The sequence below is a fragment of the Aythya fuligula genome, chromosome 1 (genome assembly GCF_009819795.1).
Source record: "Aythya fuligula isolate bAytFul2 chromosome 1, bAytFul2.pri, whole genome shotgun sequence".
Lineage (NCBI taxonomy): Eukaryota > Metazoa > Chordata > Aves > Anseriformes > Anatidae > Aythya > Aythya fuligula.
The window spans coordinates 205,782,281-205,804,970 of NC_045559.1; the positions used below are offsets into that span (position 1 = coordinate 205,782,281).

The 22,690-nt window shown below is 52.9% G+C and overlaps 1 protein-coding gene across 1 annotated transcript; it reads right to left on the reverse strand.

Annotated features, from left to right (window-relative positions):
- Positions 1 to 1,608: 1,608 nt before the first annotated feature.
- Positions 1,609 to 3,701, reverse strand: TPBGL (trophoblast glycoprotein like). Its single transcript, XM_032192058.1, has one exon. It carries the CDS (start codon positions 3,546 to 3,548, stop codon positions 2,475 to 2,477), a length of 1,074 nt encoding a protein of 357 aa, XP_032047949.1. The 5' UTR covers positions 3,549 to 3,701; the 3' UTR covers positions 1,609 to 2,474.
- Positions 3,702 to 22,690: the final 18,989 nt, after the last annotated feature.

Sequence of the window (22,690 nt, forward strand, 5' to 3'; positions counted from 1 at the left end):
AAGCACGTTTTGAGCCTCGTTTGGCCAACAGGTCTCCATCTCCCTAATCCAGAGATCTGCCAGCAGGCCCCAGCCATGGGATAATCCTCCTGGATTGTCAGAATTATGTTTGTGTTAACGAGGCACAAGAATTACACTCCTCCAGCTGCTTAATTACACAACTGCTCGCACCCCGTGCTCCCTGGGCTTTAGGGGCTCTGCCTCTCTGGGGGGCGTTGGATGCACCCCAGGGGCTCTGCACACTTGGGGACGGGGGGCACGGTGCTCCAGAAAACCTTTACCAAAGGGTTTTGGGGCCAGGGGTCACCCCCCCCATGAGATGTCCCTGTGCCCTCTCCATGAAGCCAACCTGGGACGTTGGCACCGTGTGGGCTGAGGGTTGTTCAGCCACCTCCATCACCTCCCCTATGCTCTCCCCGCTCTGCGAGGCATTTATGTGCTGGATTTGTAAGATCCTCGTGTCACCAGCAGTAAAAATCCCTCCCCATGTGCTGCTGTGCAAAAGCAGGGGGGGACCAGGTCGTTGCTGCCCTGCAGGGTTTGCAGCCAGGTGTGCAAATCCACCCTCCTGCCCCTTTTATTGCTCAGGTTTTGGTTGCAAGGGGGGGTTGCAGGGGTGAGAAAACAGGGGATGAGGTGGGAAAGTGGACAAGGAACGAAGGCTGGGGTTTCTCCTCTCCAAATCTCCCCGGTAATTCATCGCACGGGGTGGTGGGATGATTTAACTCGCAGCTTTTTCCCCCGCATGAATGCAGCCAGGACGCCCGGCTCGGCACGCACCCACCTCTCCCGTCCCTGCTGGCTCACCTGCCTCAGCGCCGGGCTTGCAAAAGGGGGAAAATAAAAAGGGAGAAAATGCAAAGGGGGGAAACGCAAAGCACCCTGCACCGGGTCCTGTCCTTCCCGGGGCTCTGGGCACGGAAAGAATTGCGCTGCCCCTTGGCAGAGTTCTGCTGGATGAACAGGAGCTGAGTACACACACACACACTGCATGCTCAGGGGGGGCAGAAAGCCCCCAAAACACCCCAGCTGCTTTTTTTCCTTATTTTTAAGCCCGACACGCTGCGTACCTGCAAAAACCCTGCAAAACCAGCAGTGCTGCCCAGCATCCCCGAAGCAGCCGGCGATACGGGCACCGAGGATGCACCGAGGATGTCCCCAGCCCTCCGAGGATGCTGAGCCTCCGGGCACGGCATTTTCAGGAGCCACTTTCCACGAGCTTTCCACTTCATTTGGAAACCCTGCGAGTCGCAGCCCCGCGCTGCTTCTCCCTGCAGCTGTAGGTGCTCAGCGGACCCGGCTGTCTCATGAATTATGGAAAAACTACTCCGGAGCGCAAAATCGCTTCGGAAAGCTGCTCTCTGGATGATTTACCAAGCCCCTGCCTCCCGAAACGGGGCTGGCAGAGCCTGAGCTCCGTGCACAAACCCCACCAAAGCGCTCTGCCTCCCCCAAGCAGCCCAGGAGAAGAAGTTTGGGAGCGCCAGCAAAACTCAGTGCTTCCAGGGAGCCCGCGGCTGCCTGCCTGCCTCTGGAGAACCAAGCGCAATAACCAGCGGGTATCCGGGACCCCCTGCAAGAAGCTTTAGAGAGAACAGACGATACAAAGGATGCAGCTTTCGATATATTTGCTGTAGGATATAGTAACAGGCACGGTTCTAAAGCAAACACGGGCAGGTGCGCTAGAGCTGGAGCTTTTGCTTCGCTCGTTTTAACTTACGAGGTGGTGAGGCAGCCTAGTCTAGGAGCTGGGTTAGGGTCCGAAACGAGCTGCCCCCGCGTGCCCCGGGGAACATGCACGCAGCCCGCGGAGGCGATTCCCACGCGGCTGCATCGTTTTGTGCCTGGGAAGAGATGGAAGTGGTGCCAAACAAAGGAAAACCGGTCAATGGGCTCGGAAAAGCACGTTGTTACTCGGGGAGAGAAGCCGGCCCGTGCTTTTTCCTCCAGGTGTGGAGCAAGAAACAAAAAAGGGGAAAAAAAAAGAGCAACCAAGCGAAGTTTTGCCTTAGTCAAATACAAATCTAATAGGAAAGAGCTGTACATGGTCAAAGTCGAGTCCGGGCTCTGGGAATGTCCAGGACAGTTTCAGGTACGGCCCGCAGCTCCCCGGGATGTGCCCAACACTCACGTGTGCGCTGCGAGTCCGACACGGGGCCCGGCGTGGGGAGCGGCTCCAAATCCACGGGGCCACCACGGCTCTGTCCCGGCCCTCGCTTCGCCCACACGTGCATGGGGACGGGGGAGAGGATCTGTTCCAGTGGAATGGGATGGAGCAGGGCGCAGGATGAGCCAGTCTGGAGCCCTCCAAAGGGGGATGCTGCCCACTCGGACGCACCCCAACGCGGGCACGCGCAGCATCCCTAGGGGTGGCTCTGCCTCCGGAGCAGCGCCGCGGCACCGGGATGGGATCGAGGAGGATGCCGGGGATGGAGGCGTTGAGGGGCAGCGTTGGGTGGATTTTGGGGGTACTGTCAGAGGCCGGGGGTGCCGGCGGTGCTGGCACCGCGTGGATCAGCGTCCTGCTCGTAGCGGTAGTGGTAGCCCTCCATCTGGTCACGGCAAGCTTCCCGCAGGTTGTGCAGCCAGCGCTTGATGCCGCGGCGGTTCAGGTAGAGCACCATGAGGAAGACGATGCCGATGAGGGCCAGCACGATGCCGAAGAAGACGTAGGAGGCCGTCTCCAGCCTCCCGGCCTCGCCACCCTCGGAGGCCCCGCAGCCCAACACTTCGGGCCGCAGGCGCAGCAGCGAGGTGCCGCGTAACGGAGGAGGCCCGGAGCAGCGCAGGCTTCGAGCGTCGAGCACGCGGGGCGCCGAGGAGCGTAGCCAAACCAGCAGCGGGCGCAGGGCGCAGTCGCAACGCAACGGGTTGGCTCCAAGGGACACCCGCAGCCCCCGCAGCCCCGGCGCCTCCAAGCTCCGCAGCTCGGCGGCCGCCAGCCGCTGCAGGGAGTTGTTGCGGAGGTCCAGCTCCTCCAAGCCGGCGGGCAGGAGGGCGAAGGGCAGCTCCTGCAGCCTGTTGCCCGCCAGCTCCAGGCGCCGCAGGCTGAGGTTGCACAGCGCCAAGGCGAGCTGCTCCTCCAGCGGGGCGGCCAGCAGCGCCTGGTTGAGCTGCAGCGTGCGCAGCAGCGGGGCGCCGGAGAAAGCGCCCGAAGCCACCGAGACCAAAGGGTTTTGGCTCAGGTCGAGGGTCCTCAAGGCCGGCAGCCCCTGCAGGGCCATGTCCTCGATGGCCTGGATGTTGTCGTGGCGCAGGCGGAGCAGGCGGAGGTCGGGCAGCGGGCGGGCGGCGGCGAAGGCGGCTCTGCGCAGCACGCTCAGGTTGCTGCCGGCGATGCTCAGGTTGTGCACGGAGGCCGGCAGCTCCCTCGGCGGCTCGTCCAGCCGCTCGTAGCGGCACTGCACCAGCTCGGGGGTGGCCACGCAGTAGCAGGGGGACGGGCAGCCCCCGGGGGCGGCGGCGGGGGGCACGGCCAGGGGCAGCAAGGCGAGCCCCAGCCAGGGCAACCAGCGCCCGCCCGCCGCCCGCGCCTGCCTGCGGGCCATGCTCGGCACCCGGGCATGCAGGGGGGGGGATGTCGGGCCGGGTAGGGCCGGGGGGGGAGCCGAGCTGCCTCCCTTCAAGCCCCCCCGGGGCCGAGAGGGCTCCGCAGCTCGCTGCCCGCAGCCGGCGGCTCTGCTGGAAGCGCCGGGCGCGCCGCTGCCCAAATCGGGCTGGGGGCGGGAGGAGGAGGAGGAGGAGGGGAGGAAGGAGAGGGGGAGGAGGAGGGGGAGGAGAGGAGGAGGAGGAGGAGGGGGAGGACGGGGGGGCTGCGGGCTGGGCGGAGGAGAGCGGCGGGCGGCTGCCGTCGGGGGTGCGGTGCTGCTGCTGCTGCCCGGCTCGGCTCGGCTCGGCTCGGCTCAGCCCGGCTCCATTCAGCCCGAATCAGTTCAAGGTGGCTTGGTCCAGCTCGGCTCGGCTCAGCCCGGCTCGGTTCAGCCTGGCTCGGCTCAGCCCGGTTCCGTTCATCCCGGCTTGGTTCATCCCGGCTCGGTTCACCTTATCTCGGTTCAGCCCGGCTCGGTTCAACCCGCTTCGGCTCAGCCTGGCTCGGTTCAGCTTTTCTCGGCTCAGCCCGGCTCGGCTCGGGGCTGCTCGGATCCTTCCCAGCCCGGGGATCGTCCCGGGGCTGTCCCGGTCCCTTTTCACCGCGGGCAGGGTTGGGGCTGTCCCGGTTTTCGCAGCCCAGGGAATTGCCGGGGGCTGTCCCGGCCCCCTTCGAGCCGGGGGGAGAGGTTCGGGGCCACCCCGGTCCCCTCCGTCCCGGGGGTGTCCCCAGGTCCCCGCAGCATCCCCGAGCTCCGCAGCCCGGAGAGCGGCGGCTGCCACCGGGCACTCAGAATAAAAGAGCTGGCATCGGGCTCCGTTATCTCCTCCCGGCTCTTTTTATTTTATTTTATATTTATTTTTTTATTTTATTTTATTTTATTTTATTTTATTTTATTTTATTTTATTTTATTTTATTTTATTTTATTTTATTTTATTTTATTTTATTTTATTTTATTTTATTTTATTTTATTATTTATTTTATTTTATTTTATTTTATTTTATTTTATTTTATTTTATTTTATTTTATTTTTATTTTATATTTTATTTATATTTTATTTTCCACCTTCCTTTTTGTATCAGCTGCTCTAATAAGAGCTCCTGCCTGCAAAGCCTGCCTCGGTCCTGCCAGGGCCGGGGGCTGCTGTGGACAGCAGCCTGCTGTGGGGAGGGGGGATGTGACCTCCTGGCCATGGGGCACGGCTCTGGGATCGACACCAAGTATTTGGGGTGCAGAGGCAGCCGAGCAGCCCAGGGATCAGGGTGTGGGTGCTGAACCCCTTGGGGTGCCTACAAACCTCCAGGGACCTGAGTTGGGGTTGCAATAATAACCCCCAGCCTGGGCAGATTTGCATTTTTCTTGGCTTTTCTGCTCTTCCCTCCCCTGCTCTCACACCCCACTTTTTAAAATCCTTTTTCCCCAAAGGATTTTTTTTTTTTTCCCCCATCGGGATTCCCTCTCCCTGAATGTCCCCTGGATTCTGCAGGGACCGGGTGCGTTTTGGATGCCGGTGTGAGCGGGTGCCTTGCGCCTGCTCCCGGCCACCCTACATCGGGCTGTCAGGAAGGACAAATCCTATATTTAAAGTGATAGTGAACAACAGCAGCCAGAGAAAGCCAGGGAGGGGTGGCAGGGGAGGAATAGGTTCAGGAACACATCAAATTTTATGCCATGAATTATTTAAGCACGAGGCTGTGTCTGCTCTCGCACCGAAGGACGGGGAGCCCGATATGTGCAGCCTGCATGTTCCAGCCCCAAACCAGCTCAGGTCCCAGCTGCGGGTGTGGAATTCACCCTTTCCCCTCTTTCCTTTTGCAGCCGCTGTTCCCTGGCCTCCCTCCAGCTGGGCTGTAGCTTTCCCGAGGTGCAAACCCCAAAGCTGAGCCCCCAGCACCCCGAGGACACCCCCGTCTCTCTCCATCCCCCAAGGGATGGGTTGCTTCGGGGTGGATGATCGGTGTGCACCGTTGTGTCCTCTTCCACAGCATCCCCGTGTCCTTGCAATGAGATTTAGGTTGGGATTGATACAATTTGCTCCCAATAAATCAATCTGGACCATCGCATTTTCTTCCCAAGGCTTCCAAAGAGCACTGAAGGCTCGTGCCACCAGCACGTAGCCGCCGGCTCTGCGGCATTGCCTCCCCTTCCCCACTTTGATGATGCCCAGGATATTTTGGGGGCTGCATCCCAGGGATGTGGGCCCAGCCCTGGAGTGCTCTGATGCCCATTTTTTGCCACCACTGTTGCTTTTTTTGTCTTTTTAGCAAGGACTGGAGTAAAAGGGCAGCCAGGGCTTGGCTCACGCTCACAGCATGTCCACGGGAGGCTCGGTGTCCCCTTCTTTCCCTGCCTGCTGCTGCTGCCAAACGAGGCTGAAGGCTCTCCTCCTCCTCCCCACACATTCCAACTCTAACTCTCCATGGGATTTTCTTGCTTTTTCCTCGTGGTTTGTGGGCAGTGCTTTTGGGCTGAGGTTTCTATGACCGGAGGTGTCGTAGAAACACTTTCAGTGCCGGCCAGCCTTAAACGGGCGATCAGCAACGTACATTGCCCCTTGGCTCTTACAGGGGAAGATCCAAAGGCATAAAAGGTGATTATTATTATTTTTTTAATTTAAAAAATTTTAAAAAAATAATCATCTTATGGCCTTTGTGCTGCTCCTGGGCACATTTTCAAGTCTTGCTCCATGAGTGCAAAGAGGGAGTTTTTGCATGGGGAAAGGTGCAGAGCCTCGTGCAAGGCTTGGGAGGTGGAGAAGAGCTGCGATAGCGGTGTGAGCTGGGTCATTTTAATGCCACCGAAATCCACCCCCGTGCCACTGGAATTGCTCCTTTCCCCGCAGAAGGCTCCTTAGAAAAATGCTGGAAAATGAGGGGTGTTGTGCTGTGACCTTTCCAGGTGAAGCCGCTGCTAACAACTCGTCTTTCACTCTGAAAAACCCTTCCACCTGTGTTTGCACAGGGCTGGCACTGAACTGAAAATCCCGTTTCAGCTTTGGCTTCACCCTAGGTGACTTCCCTTCCTTTCTTGCTCGGATCACAAAAAAAAACTTTTGTAAAATTCAGCTTTTAGCCCAGCTCGGGAGGCAGGAGAAGAACCCGGGGGAAGGTTTTGAGGTTTTGTGCTTTGCCCATGGCCAAGCGTTGTCCCTGAGGAGCCTTCCCCTGGCTCAGTGGGTGCAGATAAGAAATGTGGAATAAAAGGCAGTGGGGATGGGGAGACAAAACATGCGGCCAGCACGTCCTGGCGGCTGAGCTGTGCTTATTGCTGCTGGCACGAGCTCATGCTGGGCACAATGGTGACCTGCGACCTCTTTGCATCACTGGCAGCACCCACATCCCTTGGCCACTGGGTTTGAGTAGGGTGAGGGTCATTTTGGAGGCACAGCCACTGCCCATCCCTCTGGGTATCGCTCCCAGCCCACGGCGCTTCTGCTCTTTGATTCCTCAGCGCCTGGGTGGGGTTGGATGCGTTGTGCTAAGGGGTGCATATTTTAGGGTGGTATCAAAGATTTTGCATGTAAATATTTCGGGCTTGCAGAGCCACTTGCAGGCAGGTGGGCTGGGGCAGTCCTGTGCAATCTGTGTGCAGATGGAGAGGTGCCAGGGGCAGAGGCACTGGAACAACTCAGGACCTGCAAACTGCATGGAGCAGCTGGGTGCGAGCCCTGGGAGCACCACTGTGGCTTTTCATGCCGAATAAATGAAATCCTGGTCCTACCCATGATGTTTGATGCTTTGAGAACAAGGCTGAAGCTTGAAAGGTGCCAGGAGCAGGCGCTTTGGGTGCCCGCGGCCAGGCTTGGCTTTGGTGCCTCTCCTGCTCATCGCATGCACGCAGCAAATGCTGCAGCGAGCCAGCAGCAAAAAAGGCACCTCTGGAAATGTCACAGAGCCCAGGAGGAAGAGGCAGCTCCTCCAGCTCGGGGAGAAAGCACCAGGGCTTTGGTACAAAGGCAACGGGTCAGCAGAGCCGGGGCTTTGTTTAACCGCGAGAGCCGAGGGAGGGGGGAACCTTTCCCCCAGATGTCTGCAAAGCACCGTGCGTGCTAGTAATGCTCTATAAATACATTAGCAATAAATAATGAATTACCTGCATGGGCATTAAAGTGTAAACAGGAGGTGAAGGGCTCTCTCCCATTACCGGTCCCCCGGGACCCGCGCTGCCCTCTTTCCAACTCCCGTTTGATGCGATTCCAACTGCAGAGCCCTTAGTCACAGCAGCGACAATATCATAGATCAGTGGCTCCATAGTTGAGAAAAACAAGCCAAAAATAGTCCGGAGGGCACAGTCTTCCTCCCAACGGTGAGCTGGATTTACTTGCATCAGCGTTTTTCCCTGCTGACCCTCCCAAGGAGTCGGAGTCCTCTCCATCATGCCCTCCATCGCAGGAGCTGTGAGATTTGGGAAGTTTTATCCCCCTTGGGCACAGGGGCAGTGGGAATCTGTCGCACATCACCCACCCCATGGCTCCAGGGTGGCCCCAGCGCTGTGAGGATGTGGCCCTACAGGGATGGGGTCGAATGGGGCTGGTCCCAGGGATGGATGGGGTGGATGGGGCGAGCTGGGCACAGAGGGGACACCCACCCATAGGGCTAAGAGGGAAGAGATGGTTTCATTATGGTGCTGCAGGGGATCATTCATGGAGAGAGGGGGACCCTATTACTGAGGTTACAGGATAATTGTGGGCTGGGGTTGATCAGAGCTCTCCAGCCTGGGTCTGCACATCAGGGGCTTGCCCTGCACCAAAAGGAGTGGTGTGATCCTAAAGAAAAGCCAACGGGGCTCTGCTGGTGCTGGTCACAGGACGTTGGCCACCTGCAAACAGCTGGGAAGCGGCTCTGGTTCTGCAGGGAGGACAGAGAGGACAGTGTCAACCACTTGGCTTTAATGGGATCGTGCACTGATGGTTGGGATGGGATTTGGGAGGCTTGCAGGGTTGGGTACCCGCAAACCCAACACAACAACAGCAGCCATGTGGTGATCGTGAGGCTTTGCCCCTTGCAAAGAGGTGATGCTCAAGGTCTGGCTGGTGCCTGGACATGCAGATGGGATGCATCTCAGGGCATCCCCTAAATTCTCCACCGAGCCATAGGAAGCTGGAGGAGTGGTGCAGGGCGCTGGGTTGGAGCCATGGGGGACCACAGGGCAGCGTGTCCCAGTGTGAAATAGTTTTGGTAGCACTTCTGCTGCCCCGTTGTTGGCTTTGCCTCTCCCCATGCCATGCAGACCCCAAGGACAGAGTGGGGACACCCAGGTGGGACACGGATGGGAGGATGGGGTTGTGCAGAAGACAGCTTGGTTATGGACACCAAGGGGATGGGAGATGCAAAGACGGATGTGTTCAGTGGGAACATGGGCATGTGGTGGGGTCTGGGTGGACCTTTTTGCCCTGAGATGTTTGGGTGGTTGGACTGGATGGTCTTTGAAGGTCCTTTCCAATTGAACTCTTTTTGAACCGAACCTATCCTATCCTATCCTATCCTATCCTATCCTATCCTATCCTATCCTATCCTATCCTATCCTATCCTATCCTATCCTATCCTATCCTATCCTATCCTATCCTATCCTATCCTGTTCCCTCTGAGCCATGGAGCACCCTAATGGCTCCTTCTTGTGTGTTCAAGCTGCCCAAAAATGGGGATGGGAACCTCCTCGTGAATTTTCATGTGCACTCGATCTGCTGGAGCTCTCCCAACCTGTCACCAAGCCCGTGCAGATCTGTATCGCCAGGAGGGCCCATGTATAATAAAGTGGCACGGGCCATTAGCATATACACAAAATAGGTAACAAAAAGGGTGAGGAAAGCTGATTTCCCTTCAAGGTTTTAATATTTAAGTTAATTTTATTGGAGGTTGTCCACAGAGGAGAATTATCTGCCCGATGCTGTGGGACGGGTAATTAGGCAAAGGGCTCAGAGTGGCCTCGTGCCTCTCCTTGCTGCAGAAACACCCCCAGGGCCTGTTTATCTCTTTGCACCACTGCAGAAAAAAAAATATTATTTCATGCTTTTCAGGGTGTCAAATCCATTTTCAGAGTTGGGTTGGAAAGCGCGTTAATGACGTGGGCTGGAGGAGGGGGTGAGCAGCATCCTGCCTCCCCGTGCTGCACGATGCTGAGCTTTGCACCCAGGGCAGGAGGATGTGGAGCTGCTCGTAGCCTCCTGAGGTACAGAAAGAGGAGACCAGGGCAAATCAGGCAGCCAGAAGATGATGGTCACCGCATCTCCAGCTTGTGCTCCCCCTGGATCCTTCTCCTCGCCAGGCAGCTGAGCTCCCGCGACTGTGCCAAGCAAAAAAAAAAAAAAGCCATAAATTTTCCTGAGCCTGGGACCGGGGGGCTGAAATTACCCATATCGTCACCGACAATTAATAACAGAGACATGACAAATTACACTCTCGCCCACGGCAGCGTGCGGCACCTTGAGAATATTTAATTAAAGCTTGGGTCTGAGGCTTCTGGGCATGGAGCTGGGGAGTCCTGGTTTTGATGTCCAACAGCAGGGGTAAACTTGGAGCTCCTCCTGTGCATGTGGTGAGGGCAGGTGGAGGGGTGGGGATCATTGGGGACAGGGCTGGCAGTTGGGGACAGGGCTATGGGGACATCTGCTTGGTGCCATCTGCTCCTGGGGGCTTTCTTCCCCATCTCTGTAGGCTGGGGGGTGGTGTGGAGGAGGCTGAACATGCTGTGATGGTGATGGTGTTGGTGGTGATGGTGTTGGTGGTGGTAATAGTGATGGTGATGGTGTTGGTGGTGCTGGTGGTGGTGCTGCTGGTGCTGCTGGTGGTGGTGGTGATGGCAGTGATGATGGTGGTGGTGATGTTCATGGTGGTGATGGTGGTGTTGCTGGTGGTGGTGTTACTGATGGTGGTGATGATGATGGTGATGATGGTGATGATGGTGATGGTGGTTGTGGTGATATTCGTGGTGGTGATGGTGATGATGGTGATGGTGTTGGTGTTGGCGATAGTAGTGATGGTATTGGTGGTGATGATGATGGTGATGGTGGTGGTGATGGTGGTGGTGATGGTAGTGGTGGTGATGGTGATGGTGGTGATGGTGATGATGATCGTGGTGATGGTGATGATGGTGATAGTGATAGTGGGGATGGTGATGATGAACAGGCACATCAGAAGCAGAGGCGCATTGAAATCAACACTCAGCACTGTGAGTGGAGATGGGCAGGAAGCTGTTGCAAAACCATTTCCTTCCTGCTGTGAGAACTTAAAAAACAAAATGGGGAGGACAGAGAAAGGTGGGGACACAGCGAGGTCCCCTGTCCCTGTTTGAACCTCTTCTGTTGTGCCATGGGGCTGGGGATCAGCATGGGTGGGAATGGAGATGTGTAGTCCCAGCTGGGCTTTCCCAGAGTGTTTGGTGTTGGGCATCCAAATTTAGTGTCTCTGTCCACAACGGACATGGAGAAACCTTTTGCCTCCCCACTGCTGCTTCCCACTGCACAGATGGAAATGTCCCTGCCCAGCTCTGCTCTGGGGCAGAAGTCTCCTCGCTCATCTCCCCAGGGAGCAGTGATGGAGATGGAGCTGATGTGACCAGGTCACCCCTGGGTATTGCTGCCTTCCAGCTGCTCAGGCACTGTGGTAAGACCCAGATTTGTATATTTTAGGTGGCATAAATGGTCTCCTGAGTCTGAAGGGGAAAAAATACATGGTGTAAAATGTACACAGGGCTATGGCCGTGCTGATGGATGCGAAATGTGGCTCCTCGGAGACAAGGGGAACCCGCTGAGAGCACAAGACCTGAGTGTCCTGTGGTCCCCAGAGACCCTAAGGGATAGGTGAGATGTTGGGCCGTGATTTGTTCCTCTTCTCCTGTGCACAACAGGATTTTGGGGCTATTTGAGGCTGCCTTGAATTTGGGACGAATAATGGCTATATAGCAACCAGCGGCTTGCCTGCGATGAACTGGAGCTCCTCAGACAACGTTTATGGTGAATTCTTCCTGGGGGAGATTCGGTGATGATTTCTGAGCAAGAAGGGACAACAGAGCCAATTGTGTGCTTGAAAACTCCTGCCTCCAGCCTCCGAACGAGGTGCTCGGGGGAGAAGCGGAGGCCAGTGATCAGCGGGATTATAAATAACTCGCCGTGGGGACCTTCCCCCTTCCTTGCCGTGGCGCGTTCATAAACAGTTTGCTTTGGGAAGCACCGCTGCATTGGTGAGAGCTGTAAAACATCGAGGGCTTTGGCTTGGCACTGCGGACTGAAAGCCCAGAAAAAAAAAAAAAAAAAAAAAAAAAAAAAAAAAAAAAAAGGGAGAAAAATGAATCCCATTTCCTTTTATGAACCGCAGGGATCTGCCAGCTTGAAATGCGTCTTAGGGGACTCACAGACCAAAGCCAGCAAGGACAGACCTGCCCCTGCCTCCCACCCAGGGGACAAGGGTGAAGGCAATGTCAGAAGGGGATCAAGGTGCTTTGGGGATGCTTTCCAGGAGCTTCTGACCCAGGGGACCACTTGGGATAAAGGTGCTGTGTGTGGGTGGAAACAGGAGGTGTTGCACTTGCATGGTCATGGGCAGGGGTCAGCCCAGCAATGCAGACTCTCTGGGGGGATCAATCCTGCCCCAGAGGGGTGCTTGGTGGCCTGGGGGGGTCACCAAGTGGTTGCACAGAGCTCTGGGTGGGCAAGCTGCCTCGGCAGCCCAGCATGGGAAGGTCTCGTGGAGCCACGCTTACATCTATCCATCCCTGGTACCTTCTCCAAGGCACCTTCCAGTCCTTCCTTGACATTTCTGCACTGTCCTTGGCCAACAACTTTATGATTTATCCCGGGCTGCACTGAGAAATCCCATTTGTGAGGTCTAGGGATGAGCAAGGTGTCAGGAGGTTGTGTTGGATGGAGCCTGGGGCACCCCTGACTGTGCCAAAGAGAGGCTGGACACATGGAGAGCCGGGGGGCTCTGGGTTTGGCCACCAAAACCAGGTCCCCCCCGGCACTGATCCAGCCTCCCGCTGGGCTGGGAAGGTGTTTGCAGGGAGGGATTGCTGTCAAAAGCCAGGGAGTGACTCAGCAGCGGGATATTTCCCGCAGGAGCATCTCCAGCACCATGAATCAAAGCCACAAACAACCCACAAAGCAGCCTCCCCCCCAAGAGCTTCCCCTGCCAGGGCTGGGGCAGCCCCTGGGCTGGTTCCCCCCAGAGTGAACAGGAGATGGGGAGGCTGTGGGGGGCACGGGGAGCAAGCAGCCCCCGGCTTTGTGGGGGCATCTGGGGTGGGGGCACAGGGAAATCACCCCCCAGGATGCGATGCCTGAGCGAAACGCTGCAGCCAGAAGGTTTTTTTTGCAGGAGAAAATGCAGACGAGGGTGGCAATAACATCTGGCAAACGATCCCTCTGTTATTGCTGTTTTATTTTTGTTTAATGGTTGGCGTATAAAAAAAAAAACCAAGCTTCATCAAGGTTGCGGCGAAAAACCTTCCGACAATTAGAGCAAGGGCTGCTCTGAGGCTGCTGCGTGGGAGGGAGCAGGGGGGAGCCCCCAAATTCTGACTTCTCAAAGATTTTTTTCTGGGTCACGTCCCCAAGAGGGCTCTGCCCATGGCGTGGGAGATGTCATCTCCATGGGGTCCCCGTATCGGAGGGCAGATAGCTCTCAGCACCCCTTAAATAGTTTATAATAGAGGTCTAAAAAAGTCCTGCTGCACAATGTTCGAGATGAGCAAGCCTGATGCGATCGCATCCAGAGTTATTATTATCTTCAGAGCTGCTGGTGATGCACCAAGGGCATGGGACTGGCTGGCTCGGGAGCAGAGCCAGGTCTGGTTTCCAGGATCTGGCCTCACCTGGGGGCTGTGTGTGGGGAACAGGAGCAGGGAAGGTCCCTGTGCCAACCCTGGGGGGACACAGGTGTCCCCAGCTGGGCAGGGGGCTCATATCATGGGGCTGATCCTCTCCCAGCCATGGTCACAGCTCCAGGAGGAAAGATGCTCCATGGGCTGTTGGGGGGTGGAAGGAGGGATTTGGGAAATGGGTATTTCCACAGGAGGGATCTGCCCACCCCTCCGTGACAAGAATTTCTCCATCCATCCACCCTCCGAAGGTCTTCCTTCATCAGGGCTCAAAGTACTCCCCAAAACAGCAATCTCCATCATCTCAAGGCTCCAACCCCTCCAGCACTGCCCGTCGTGGTCCTTGGGGATCCAAATCATCCTCATGGGACCTCGCCGTGGTCCCCAGGGCTGGAAGGAGCCACTTGGTGCTGAGCACCCCTGGACGTGGTCCCTGGAGGCATCGTCTCATGGAGAGCTGGTGGGTTGTCTGCAAGCGATGGTCCCACCGTGGTGGTTGCTTTTTGCTGGTCTGGAGCCTGCAAAGGATTAGGAGAAAACAGATGGCTCCTAATTGGCAGGCCCAGCTTACTTCCTGCTCTCCAGATAAACCATTAAATTAAGGCTTAAATCTAACCTGGTGCGAGTTAGGAGGCTGCAAGTAATTATTTCAAAGCCTGGATCACGGCTCTGTTTACTGGAAAGGATGGAAATCACAAGCCCTCTCCTGTAGGGCTGAGCAGAGAGGAGGTAACGTGATGGAGATGGGACTGGTGAACTCCACAGGCTGTGACACCCAAAATTTTGAGGGAAGAGCAGGAGGTTTTGGGCTTGGGTCATGCAGACCCGTGGGGATCTTCAGTAGGACCACAAATAATTTTGTGGTTGCTTTGGGAAACGTGTGAGAACTCAACTATCCTAATCCACAGAGCTTCTGCAACCTCTACCCTAAATCTCCCTGGGGTTGTCTAAACCTCCTTTTTCTTGCCCTATTTCCAGGGTGCACGAAGGACAGTCAGTGCTCTTCTTCTTCCTGGCCTGACTTCGGGTGTGTTTTAGTTTCAGAAAACCCATATTCAAAAAATACAGCACAAGCTTAGATAATTTTTCCCAGGTGTTGTAGGACTGCCTGAAAATTCAGGCTCTGCTGGGCCAGGCCTTCAGCTCCTCAGGATTTCAGCTCCATACCTGCAGGGACACTGCACAGCATTTGCAGGGATCCATGAGGTAGCCAGACAAAAATATATAAATAAATAAAAATTAAAAATGCAGCATCTCACTGAAAAACACCAATTCTTCCCCAAAGTCTGTAGGAAGTCAGGTTTGGTTGTTTGTCCAAGAACAGCCAGCGTGCTTGCAACACGGGCAAAGAGATTTCTGAAGCTTCTCCCTTTCTCAGCTTGTGCAAGAAGGGAAAATACACTCTTTCCTCTACAAAAATAAAATATAAAATAAAATAATAAAATGAAATAAACGAAATGAAACGAAATGAAACGAAATAAAATAAAATAAAATAAAATAAAATAAAATAAAATAAAATAAAATAAAATAAAATAAAATAAAATAAAATAAAATAAAATAAAATAAGATAATAACATAAAATAAATGCTGGAGAGCTTCAATCTATTCCTAAAATTAAATTTCAGTGCCAACTCAACCTCTGCAGGTGCCTTCTTGGCTCGTTAGCACTAAGAGCAAAGCACCAACCTCCAGGAACCAGGAGAGAGGGGAAATATCTGGAGAGCTCAGAGACCCGTGGAGCACAAGGACCCATCCTTCAGGTATTAAGGGAGCGGGTGCACCCCAAAACAAGATTATTCCTTTACGAGCTGGACCTAAAAACCTTGTCTAGTGGCTCAGCCAGAAATGAAGCCTGCCTCTGTTGAGACCCAGAATCTGTTGGGAAGCCCCTTTTGTCCCTCTTGTGTCCCCCTCACTCCCTCCCAGGTCCCAGTCCCCATCCTTCCTCCCCTTGTTCTCCCATGTGGGTTTTTCCCCAGGGCAGAGTGGAGCTTGGTTCTTGGTTTATTTATTTCTTATTTATTATTTAAATATTATTTTAAATATTTAAATATATTGTAAATTTTAATTATTATTTAAATATTTATTTTATATTAAAATATATATTTTATATATAATATATATATCATTTCATATATTATATATTTTTATATATAATATTATTATATATAATGAAATATATATTTATTATATAAATATATATTATATATATAAATATTATATAAAAATATATTTTATAAATAAAATATTGTATAAAATATATAAATATTATATATATTATATATATATTTATTATATATAAAATATATATATATATATTTTTTTTTGCATCCCTGGCTGTCAGCTTGCTGTAGCCCTGCTCACCACTCCAAACAGCATTGGGATTGGATATGATGCCCCTTCTAGCTGGAAGGGTGGAAAATTTGGTCGCTGGGTCCATGGAGGTAGGCAGGTCCAGCAGAAAAAGGACACGGAGGCATCGCCCTGCTCAGGGAACTCCTGCCTCTGCGTGGCAGGGCACAAAGAGACATTTTGGGCTCAATTAAAATGGGATCCTGCAAGGAAAAGCTTCTGAATCTGGTCAAGGGATTTTGGTGCTGTGCTACAGCTTCACACCAATGTCCTTCCTGGTGCCTTGAGGGCAATTGCAGGGTAAAAGCTTCCAAATGAGACTTCTTTATTCTTTATTCCCCAGAAAATGACTTCTTTCCAAGCTGCTGCTGGGATCTTGTCATTCCTATCCATGCTTTATCTGCAGGATCTTAAATCCAGGAGCTGCTGGCTCTTAAAATCTTGAAGATTTTGCAGATGGACTGCAAATGCAGCACGTGCCCAGGACAGCGGTGGCCACACTGTGGTGTGTCCAAACCCTACAAAATCTCCCCAGACCTGCAACACAGTGCAGGAAACCGATTGCAGCAAAGGTTTTTGTTTTAAAAGGAGTTTCATTTTTCATTTTTTTTTCTCCCCATGCTGTGCAGATTAAAGGGAGACAACAGGTTTGACCCCATCAGTGGCCATCCCTCTGGAAAGAGGCTGGGAGGAGGGAAGGAGCCGTCTGTTGTGGCACTTGGGGTGAGAAACAAACTGGCGACGCTGGATGTGAGAAAAAGCTCCTGTAAAACCTCGTGAACAACCCCCACTGGGACTGCACTAACCTCTTGGTGTGAGTGATGGATATTGTTAATTAAACCTTTATTTAGAACAAACAAATCCCAACAGTGAGGGCACATCACCTCTCTGCCTGGCTCCCCCAGCGTGGTGCCAGAGCCTCTTGGAGCCAGTGCCAAGGCTCCTGCAGCGGCAGCAGGAGGGGGAGATTTTGCCAGCCCCATGCACCTCCATGCTGGGATCCTCTCTAATAATTCCTCCAAATGATTTCCATGTGAAAAAAAAAGGCTGTGCAGGAGATTTCCATCCCGCATCTCCTCCTGCTGCGGGCTGTTTCCCTCCCAGGTTTGCTGGGCACGGTGGGCAGAGGGAAAGGTCTGAGGAAGCAAGGAGCACGGAGCTGAAACTGGGCAGGGTGTAGAGGTGAAAAAAGCACTGGGAGGAAACAGAGGGCACTGGAAAAGCAGCTCTGGTGTTGCTGCTCGAGCTGGGTGTTGGATCGGATGCTCTCAGGAGGTCCCTGCCAGCCCCAGCCAGCTTGTGACGGGTGCTGGGCTCACCAAGGGATGCTCCAGGGGCTTGTAAGCTCACGGCATCCCTCTGAGCTGAGTTCTTCTGCATCCAGATCCATGGGCACAGGGATGCTGCTTTGGCCTCCTCCATGGGGACTTGATGCTGGGAGCCCCTCTGCAGAGCTGGTGCACAGGCAACAGGTTCACAAAGAAATCTGATGGCCAACTATTAAGGGCTATTTTATTTTATTTTATTTTATTTTATTTTATTTTATTTTATTTTATTTTATTTTATTTTATTTTATTTTATTTTATTTTATTTTATTTTATTTTATTTTATTTTATTTTATTTTATTTTATTTTTTTATTTTTTTTTTTATTATTATTATTTTTAATCTACACACTAAATAGCAGAGACTTGTCTGTATTTAGCTTGTTTCCTACCAATCTGGTGGCCAAGCACCAAGCCCATCCTGCTGTGCATCTCCTGATGTTGGGGCCACCAGCTCGGGACAATGACCTGCAGTAAAAACCTGCTCCCCATAACACAAATCAATGAATTTTAGAGACCCCAAGGTTTGGTCCTCCATCACTTTTGACAAACACCTCGCTGAGTTTCCCTGCTGCTGGGGAGCGTGGTGGATGCTTACGGGCATCGGTGCCACCAGGCGCTGGACCAGCTGTCACGGAGCCACTCGTCACCAGGCTTGGAGACCTGGAGGAGCTGTCACACACACCCAGGTGACAAAAGAAATGGCCTGGGGAGGTGTCTGCCCTCCTCCCCACCTCGCCAACGGGAAGGAGCCAGGGCAGCACCAGGGACAGCCACGGCAGAGCTGAGGTCCCTTTAGCTGCAGGTTTTTGGGAGGATGCTGGTTATCAGTTTGTAGCACCGAGTCTATTATATCCCTGCACTAATTACCCATACTATGATATAATGGGATTTTCCACCTCTCCATACCCTTCTCTCCTTCCTCTCCCATTTATTTTTTCTTTTCTATATTCAATATCTGCAATCTAAGGGTGTCCGAGATGGCCCCTTGAAAAGAAACTTGCCTGAAACGGGGAATTTTCCATAGCACAAACAAATAGAGACCACAGAAAATCCATTTGCATTTGATCCTTGGATGGAAACTGCAGGAAAGTGATGAGTAAATATGAGAAGGAAAAGATGTTTTAATTTAAAAGAAAAGGCTGTTACAAAGAGGCCTGACAAGGAGTTAATCTGTTCAGAGGTAAAATCTGCAAGTGGGAGCTTCTGCAAAAAATTGGGTTCAGAGCTGCAGGAAGGCAAAGCCCAGCTTCTCCCTCACCTAAAAATCATTTTAAGCTCTACAAGGCAGCCAGGTACCTCTGCACATCTTCCTTGGATCCAAGCAAGGTGGAAATGGTCCCTACGATGTGGCTAAGCAGGTTCTCTGACTCTCTGCCTCTTGCTTGGGATGTTCCCAGTAACCACATCTCCCATGGATCTGTCAAAAGCTACTTTGAGATAAACTCCCAGAAAAATTACTAAACCACTGCTCAGATTCTCACCTCATGTGGGTTTTAATGGTCATCGAGTGCTGCTTCCAGTGTTACACTGGACACAGAACTTAAACTTTTTGAAAGAATTGGGAAAAAACGAGAGGATTTGCCTTGGTTTGCAGGTTGGGAATCCAGCTGTGTCGTCGTGATGGGGTGGCAAGGAGCTCTGCTGGAGCAACAGCAGAACAATTTTGGGAGGGATAAGGGTCTCATTGGGTCTGGAATGGCAAACACAGAGGTGTTTTTGCAGGCAGGGAGGTGTCACCTTTTATCCCCAGCCTATTTCCCATGCTGATCCACGGATGCTCTACTCCAGGGAAAGAGTTGATATATTTCTGTACATCGCCCAAGAGAGGTGATAACACTCCACATGTGGGTTCTGCAGCCCCAATAATTTCCTGGCAATCTAGAAAAGTATTGATTGTGTCAAATGGCGCATCCATGCTTCATCCCGGAGTGAAAAATTCGGTCCTGCCATGCAGTAAATTCAGCAAAGCATTCACAATTAATGCGCAGTTCCTGGCCTTGCCTCTCGGATAGCCTGCCATGGACTGATTGATAATAGGAATTTTGCTAACTGCCTTAAGAGCAAATTAAGGAGCAAGTTAAAATATCTGTGCTTTGGGCACTGAAAAACAACCTCAATGAGTAAGCTTTAAGGTCGCATTAATCTAGACGGGCCTCTCAGTTGTCCCTGCAGGATCTCCCTCTCCTTTCTTCCCTCCTGTCAGCCCCACCGAAAACCAACAACATCCGTGGGCACGTGCAAGGGCAGACACAGGGCTCATTTCTCACCCCCATGGTGAGAAATTGCTAAATTTGGGTTCAGTTTATGCAGGTGGGAGGACAGCAGAGGTGCTGCAACTCCCCGCAGGCCAGCAAGGACCAGCACCCACCCGCAGGGCTGCGGGTGCATTTGCCATGGCAGGGAAGATGCAATCACTGAAAAAAAAAACAATAACGTGATGATGAAGGGACTGAAATGCCATTTCTTGTCTTAGCAGGTGGATGTGCACCAGGCCTCAGAGGACCAGCTAAGTGCTTGGAAAGCAAATACCAGTATCAGCATTCACTAGAGAGCTCGTGATCGCGTCTTCCTCGTCATCCAGGAAAGGGATTCAGGCAGAAGTCCTGATTCAAATGGGAAAGTAGAGGCTTAGCAAACACAGTCCCTTCAGCAAACATCTCTGGGAGAGGGAAGACGTGCCACAGAGCAGGCACACAGGGTCCAAACAGCAAAGGCCAGCAGGGAAGGGGATGTGCAAGGAGGACTTCACATCTCGTAAGACCCCACTCCCAAACCAGGAGGCTGAGGGGCTCTTAAGTCTGCCACTCTCTCCCCTCACTGCTTCTCATACTGGTGCACTGTAAAATTAAATGGTGTCGAGCTTTACCTTGGAAGGGGAAAAGCAATTTCAGGCCGGCTGAAGCTGATGGGAGCTCAGCACCGGTGCTTGATAAGCACTGAAGACCAATTTCCCTCCTCGGTGCACGCACCAGCCAACACAAAGAGCTCGAGGGACTCAGATCTGAATTTTTATATATTTCAAAGGCTTTGTTGCTATTCTTGTTACCCTCTGAGAATGGCCACGTTCAGCTGGATGGGGACGCCGACAGAAGCTGTGTAACCCCGGCACAGTTAGATGTCTCTGCAGGAAATGCAGAAAAGGTTGTTTAAAGAACAGAGGAGCGCCGAGAAGCCTAATAGCATTGCAGAGGATGCACAGGCGAGGGCTGTGAGAGCCCATTGAAAATCAAGTGCCATTAAGGTATGAATAAGCAACCGAGGGGAAATGAAAAAGGCCTCTGTATTACAAAGAGGGACGAGGAAGGAGGCAGCAATTCACCGTAGGGAATGGAAGTGCTGCATCAGCCGGATGGCTCCATCCACAGCCAGAGGGGCTGATCCCTGCCTACCTTGTGTTAGGGCACCTGGGAAACATGCCACCACCCCAAAATACATCTCCCAAGTGCTGTCCCTGCGGCAACCTTGCCTTTGTATGCTGTTGGGACGGGACCCCTTGCAGAAAGGATGCCCTGGTGCCAGGGGGGAGGTTGTGCACGTCCCAGCCTGGAATTTCTGCTTGATTTTGAGCTCCATTTCTGTGCTCCAGACTGCACGTGAAGTGGTACCCAGCTGTTTTAGGTGTGTATTGTGGGAGCAGAGCAGCCCAGAAAGCACCTTCCAGTTCTGATCCAGGAGGGATGGAGCACACATCCCCTGGGGCAAAGAGGCCACCACACAGCTGGTGGGTGACCAGTCCCTGCTGATTGCATCCATGAGGCAGTCAACAGCCTCAAAGCACAGAGGTTTATGTCACCCATGATGACACCAATCTGCAAGTTAGGGTCTTGCCTTGGCCAAAGCACCCCCTTAATGCCAAATTTCCTTTGGGTGCACACAAAGCAGACACAAAGTGTAATTCTAGTCCTGACTCCTCCACCAGTTTGGAGCAAAACTGTTGGCAAGCCACCCTGAGCCAGGAATTCAGTCGCTGAGCTCAAGGGATGGATGTAAAACAAATATTCAGACACAGAGGGAGGGTAGTTGCAAATAAAGCTCTGCTTGGAGGCTCAGGAGGTACAATTTCCATTCCCAGCTCTGTCAGTGGGTACATGGTGGTCAGAGTCTGGACCCAGTTCCTAATATATAAAATGGGAATAATTCTGCTGTCATTTCTCAGCTGTCTTGAATAGACTGGAATAGTCCTTGGGGTTGGTGTCATATGAGAGCCTCATTCATCGTGTTCCCTACAGCATGCACAGTGAAAGAGGAGCACCAGGAGGACACAGCTGCATTCGAGAGATACCCAAGGGTCACCTTTGTGCTAAGATCCCCATAGAAAAGTACAGCACTGCGAATTTGGTGGCATTGAGTTAAGCTTGGTTGTGGTCCATCTCCTTCTGTCTTCTGCTGAATTATCCCCATCCATCCCACCCCTGCTTTGTGCTGGCCACCTTCTCGGTGATTGCTGCTCTTTGTGAGGACTCTGACAACAGACAATGAGGGTGAGGAGAGGGTTTGTGGACTGAAGGAGAGGCACGAAGTGTGATGGTGATGGGTCTCAGGGGAGGAGAGCCAGAAGTGCCACGGGTGATGGATGGCTGCGATGCCAGGGGCACGCCTGGATGTGCCTCCTCCTGCTGCAGGCAGCTGGGGTTACACAAGGCAGGAATAACGAAGGGGAGGAAGAAGCAGATAAGTGGATTGAAAGGATTTACAGCTCCTGCACAAGGACAGGGGGCAAACTCTTTGGGGCCACAAGGGAAAAGGCAGGGATGATTCCACTTGGGTTCGTGGCTGCGTTGTGGGAAGGTGACCCAGCTGCCAGGCACGGCAGGGTTAAACAAATTCCCTTACTGCTCGCTGGCTGCTGACATAGAAATGTGATTTACGCGGGGGAAAGCCATATTTTTACAGCCTTACATAACGCTGTGACATGCTGGACCTTCAGTATTCCCCTGGCAAAACGCTGGGTGAATGCCACTGCTGCTAAAATCTAACGACCTCTCCGGAAAGCAAGGGGCAGTCGTATAGCTGTCACTTGGAACAAGATTTAAGGGGCTTCACCCAGGCAGCAGAAAACCTAACGCAGACCACAACATATTGAAAAATAAATGTCCCGTGTCCCCAGGAATGCCCGGTGCCACTGGCTGAGTGCTGCGAGCCCCTGCAGGCTGTGGCTGGAGAAGAGCAGCAGGGATGCGTGGCCACGGTCTGCTGCTCTACAGACAACGTGGTGCAGCAAGGAACAGCTGAGAAGAGTGCTTCGACCTGGAAAAAAAAAAAAAAAAAAGTGAATAAAATTGATAAATGCCTCGTGTGCATGTGGAGAGATTCAGAGCATGCCCCCAGTCCTAGGGAAGTTATTTGTAAGCAGCCTTGAGCTGCTCAATGAATTTCCCTACATTATCTGTCGGGGAAGTGCAGGGGAGCTGACTGCAGCTTTGTCATCTTTGCTTGTGACATAGGATTATTGCCAAATTATTTCTTGTTCTGTTGATGGCTCTGTCAGAGCTTTGCAAATGATCGCCAACGCAAGGTTGGAAGATGCTTTCAGCGAACCCTGGTTCCTCCTTGGTTAATTGCCAGGAGGGGGATACAGAAGGGACAGCCACGGAGCAGAGGGGATTACTG

Excerpts from the sequence above, each read along its gene's own strand:
- TPBGL (XM_032192058.1), bottom strand. The coding sequence starts at position 3,548 with ATGGCCCGCAGGCAGGCGCGGGCGGCGGGCGGGCGCTGGTTGCCCTGG.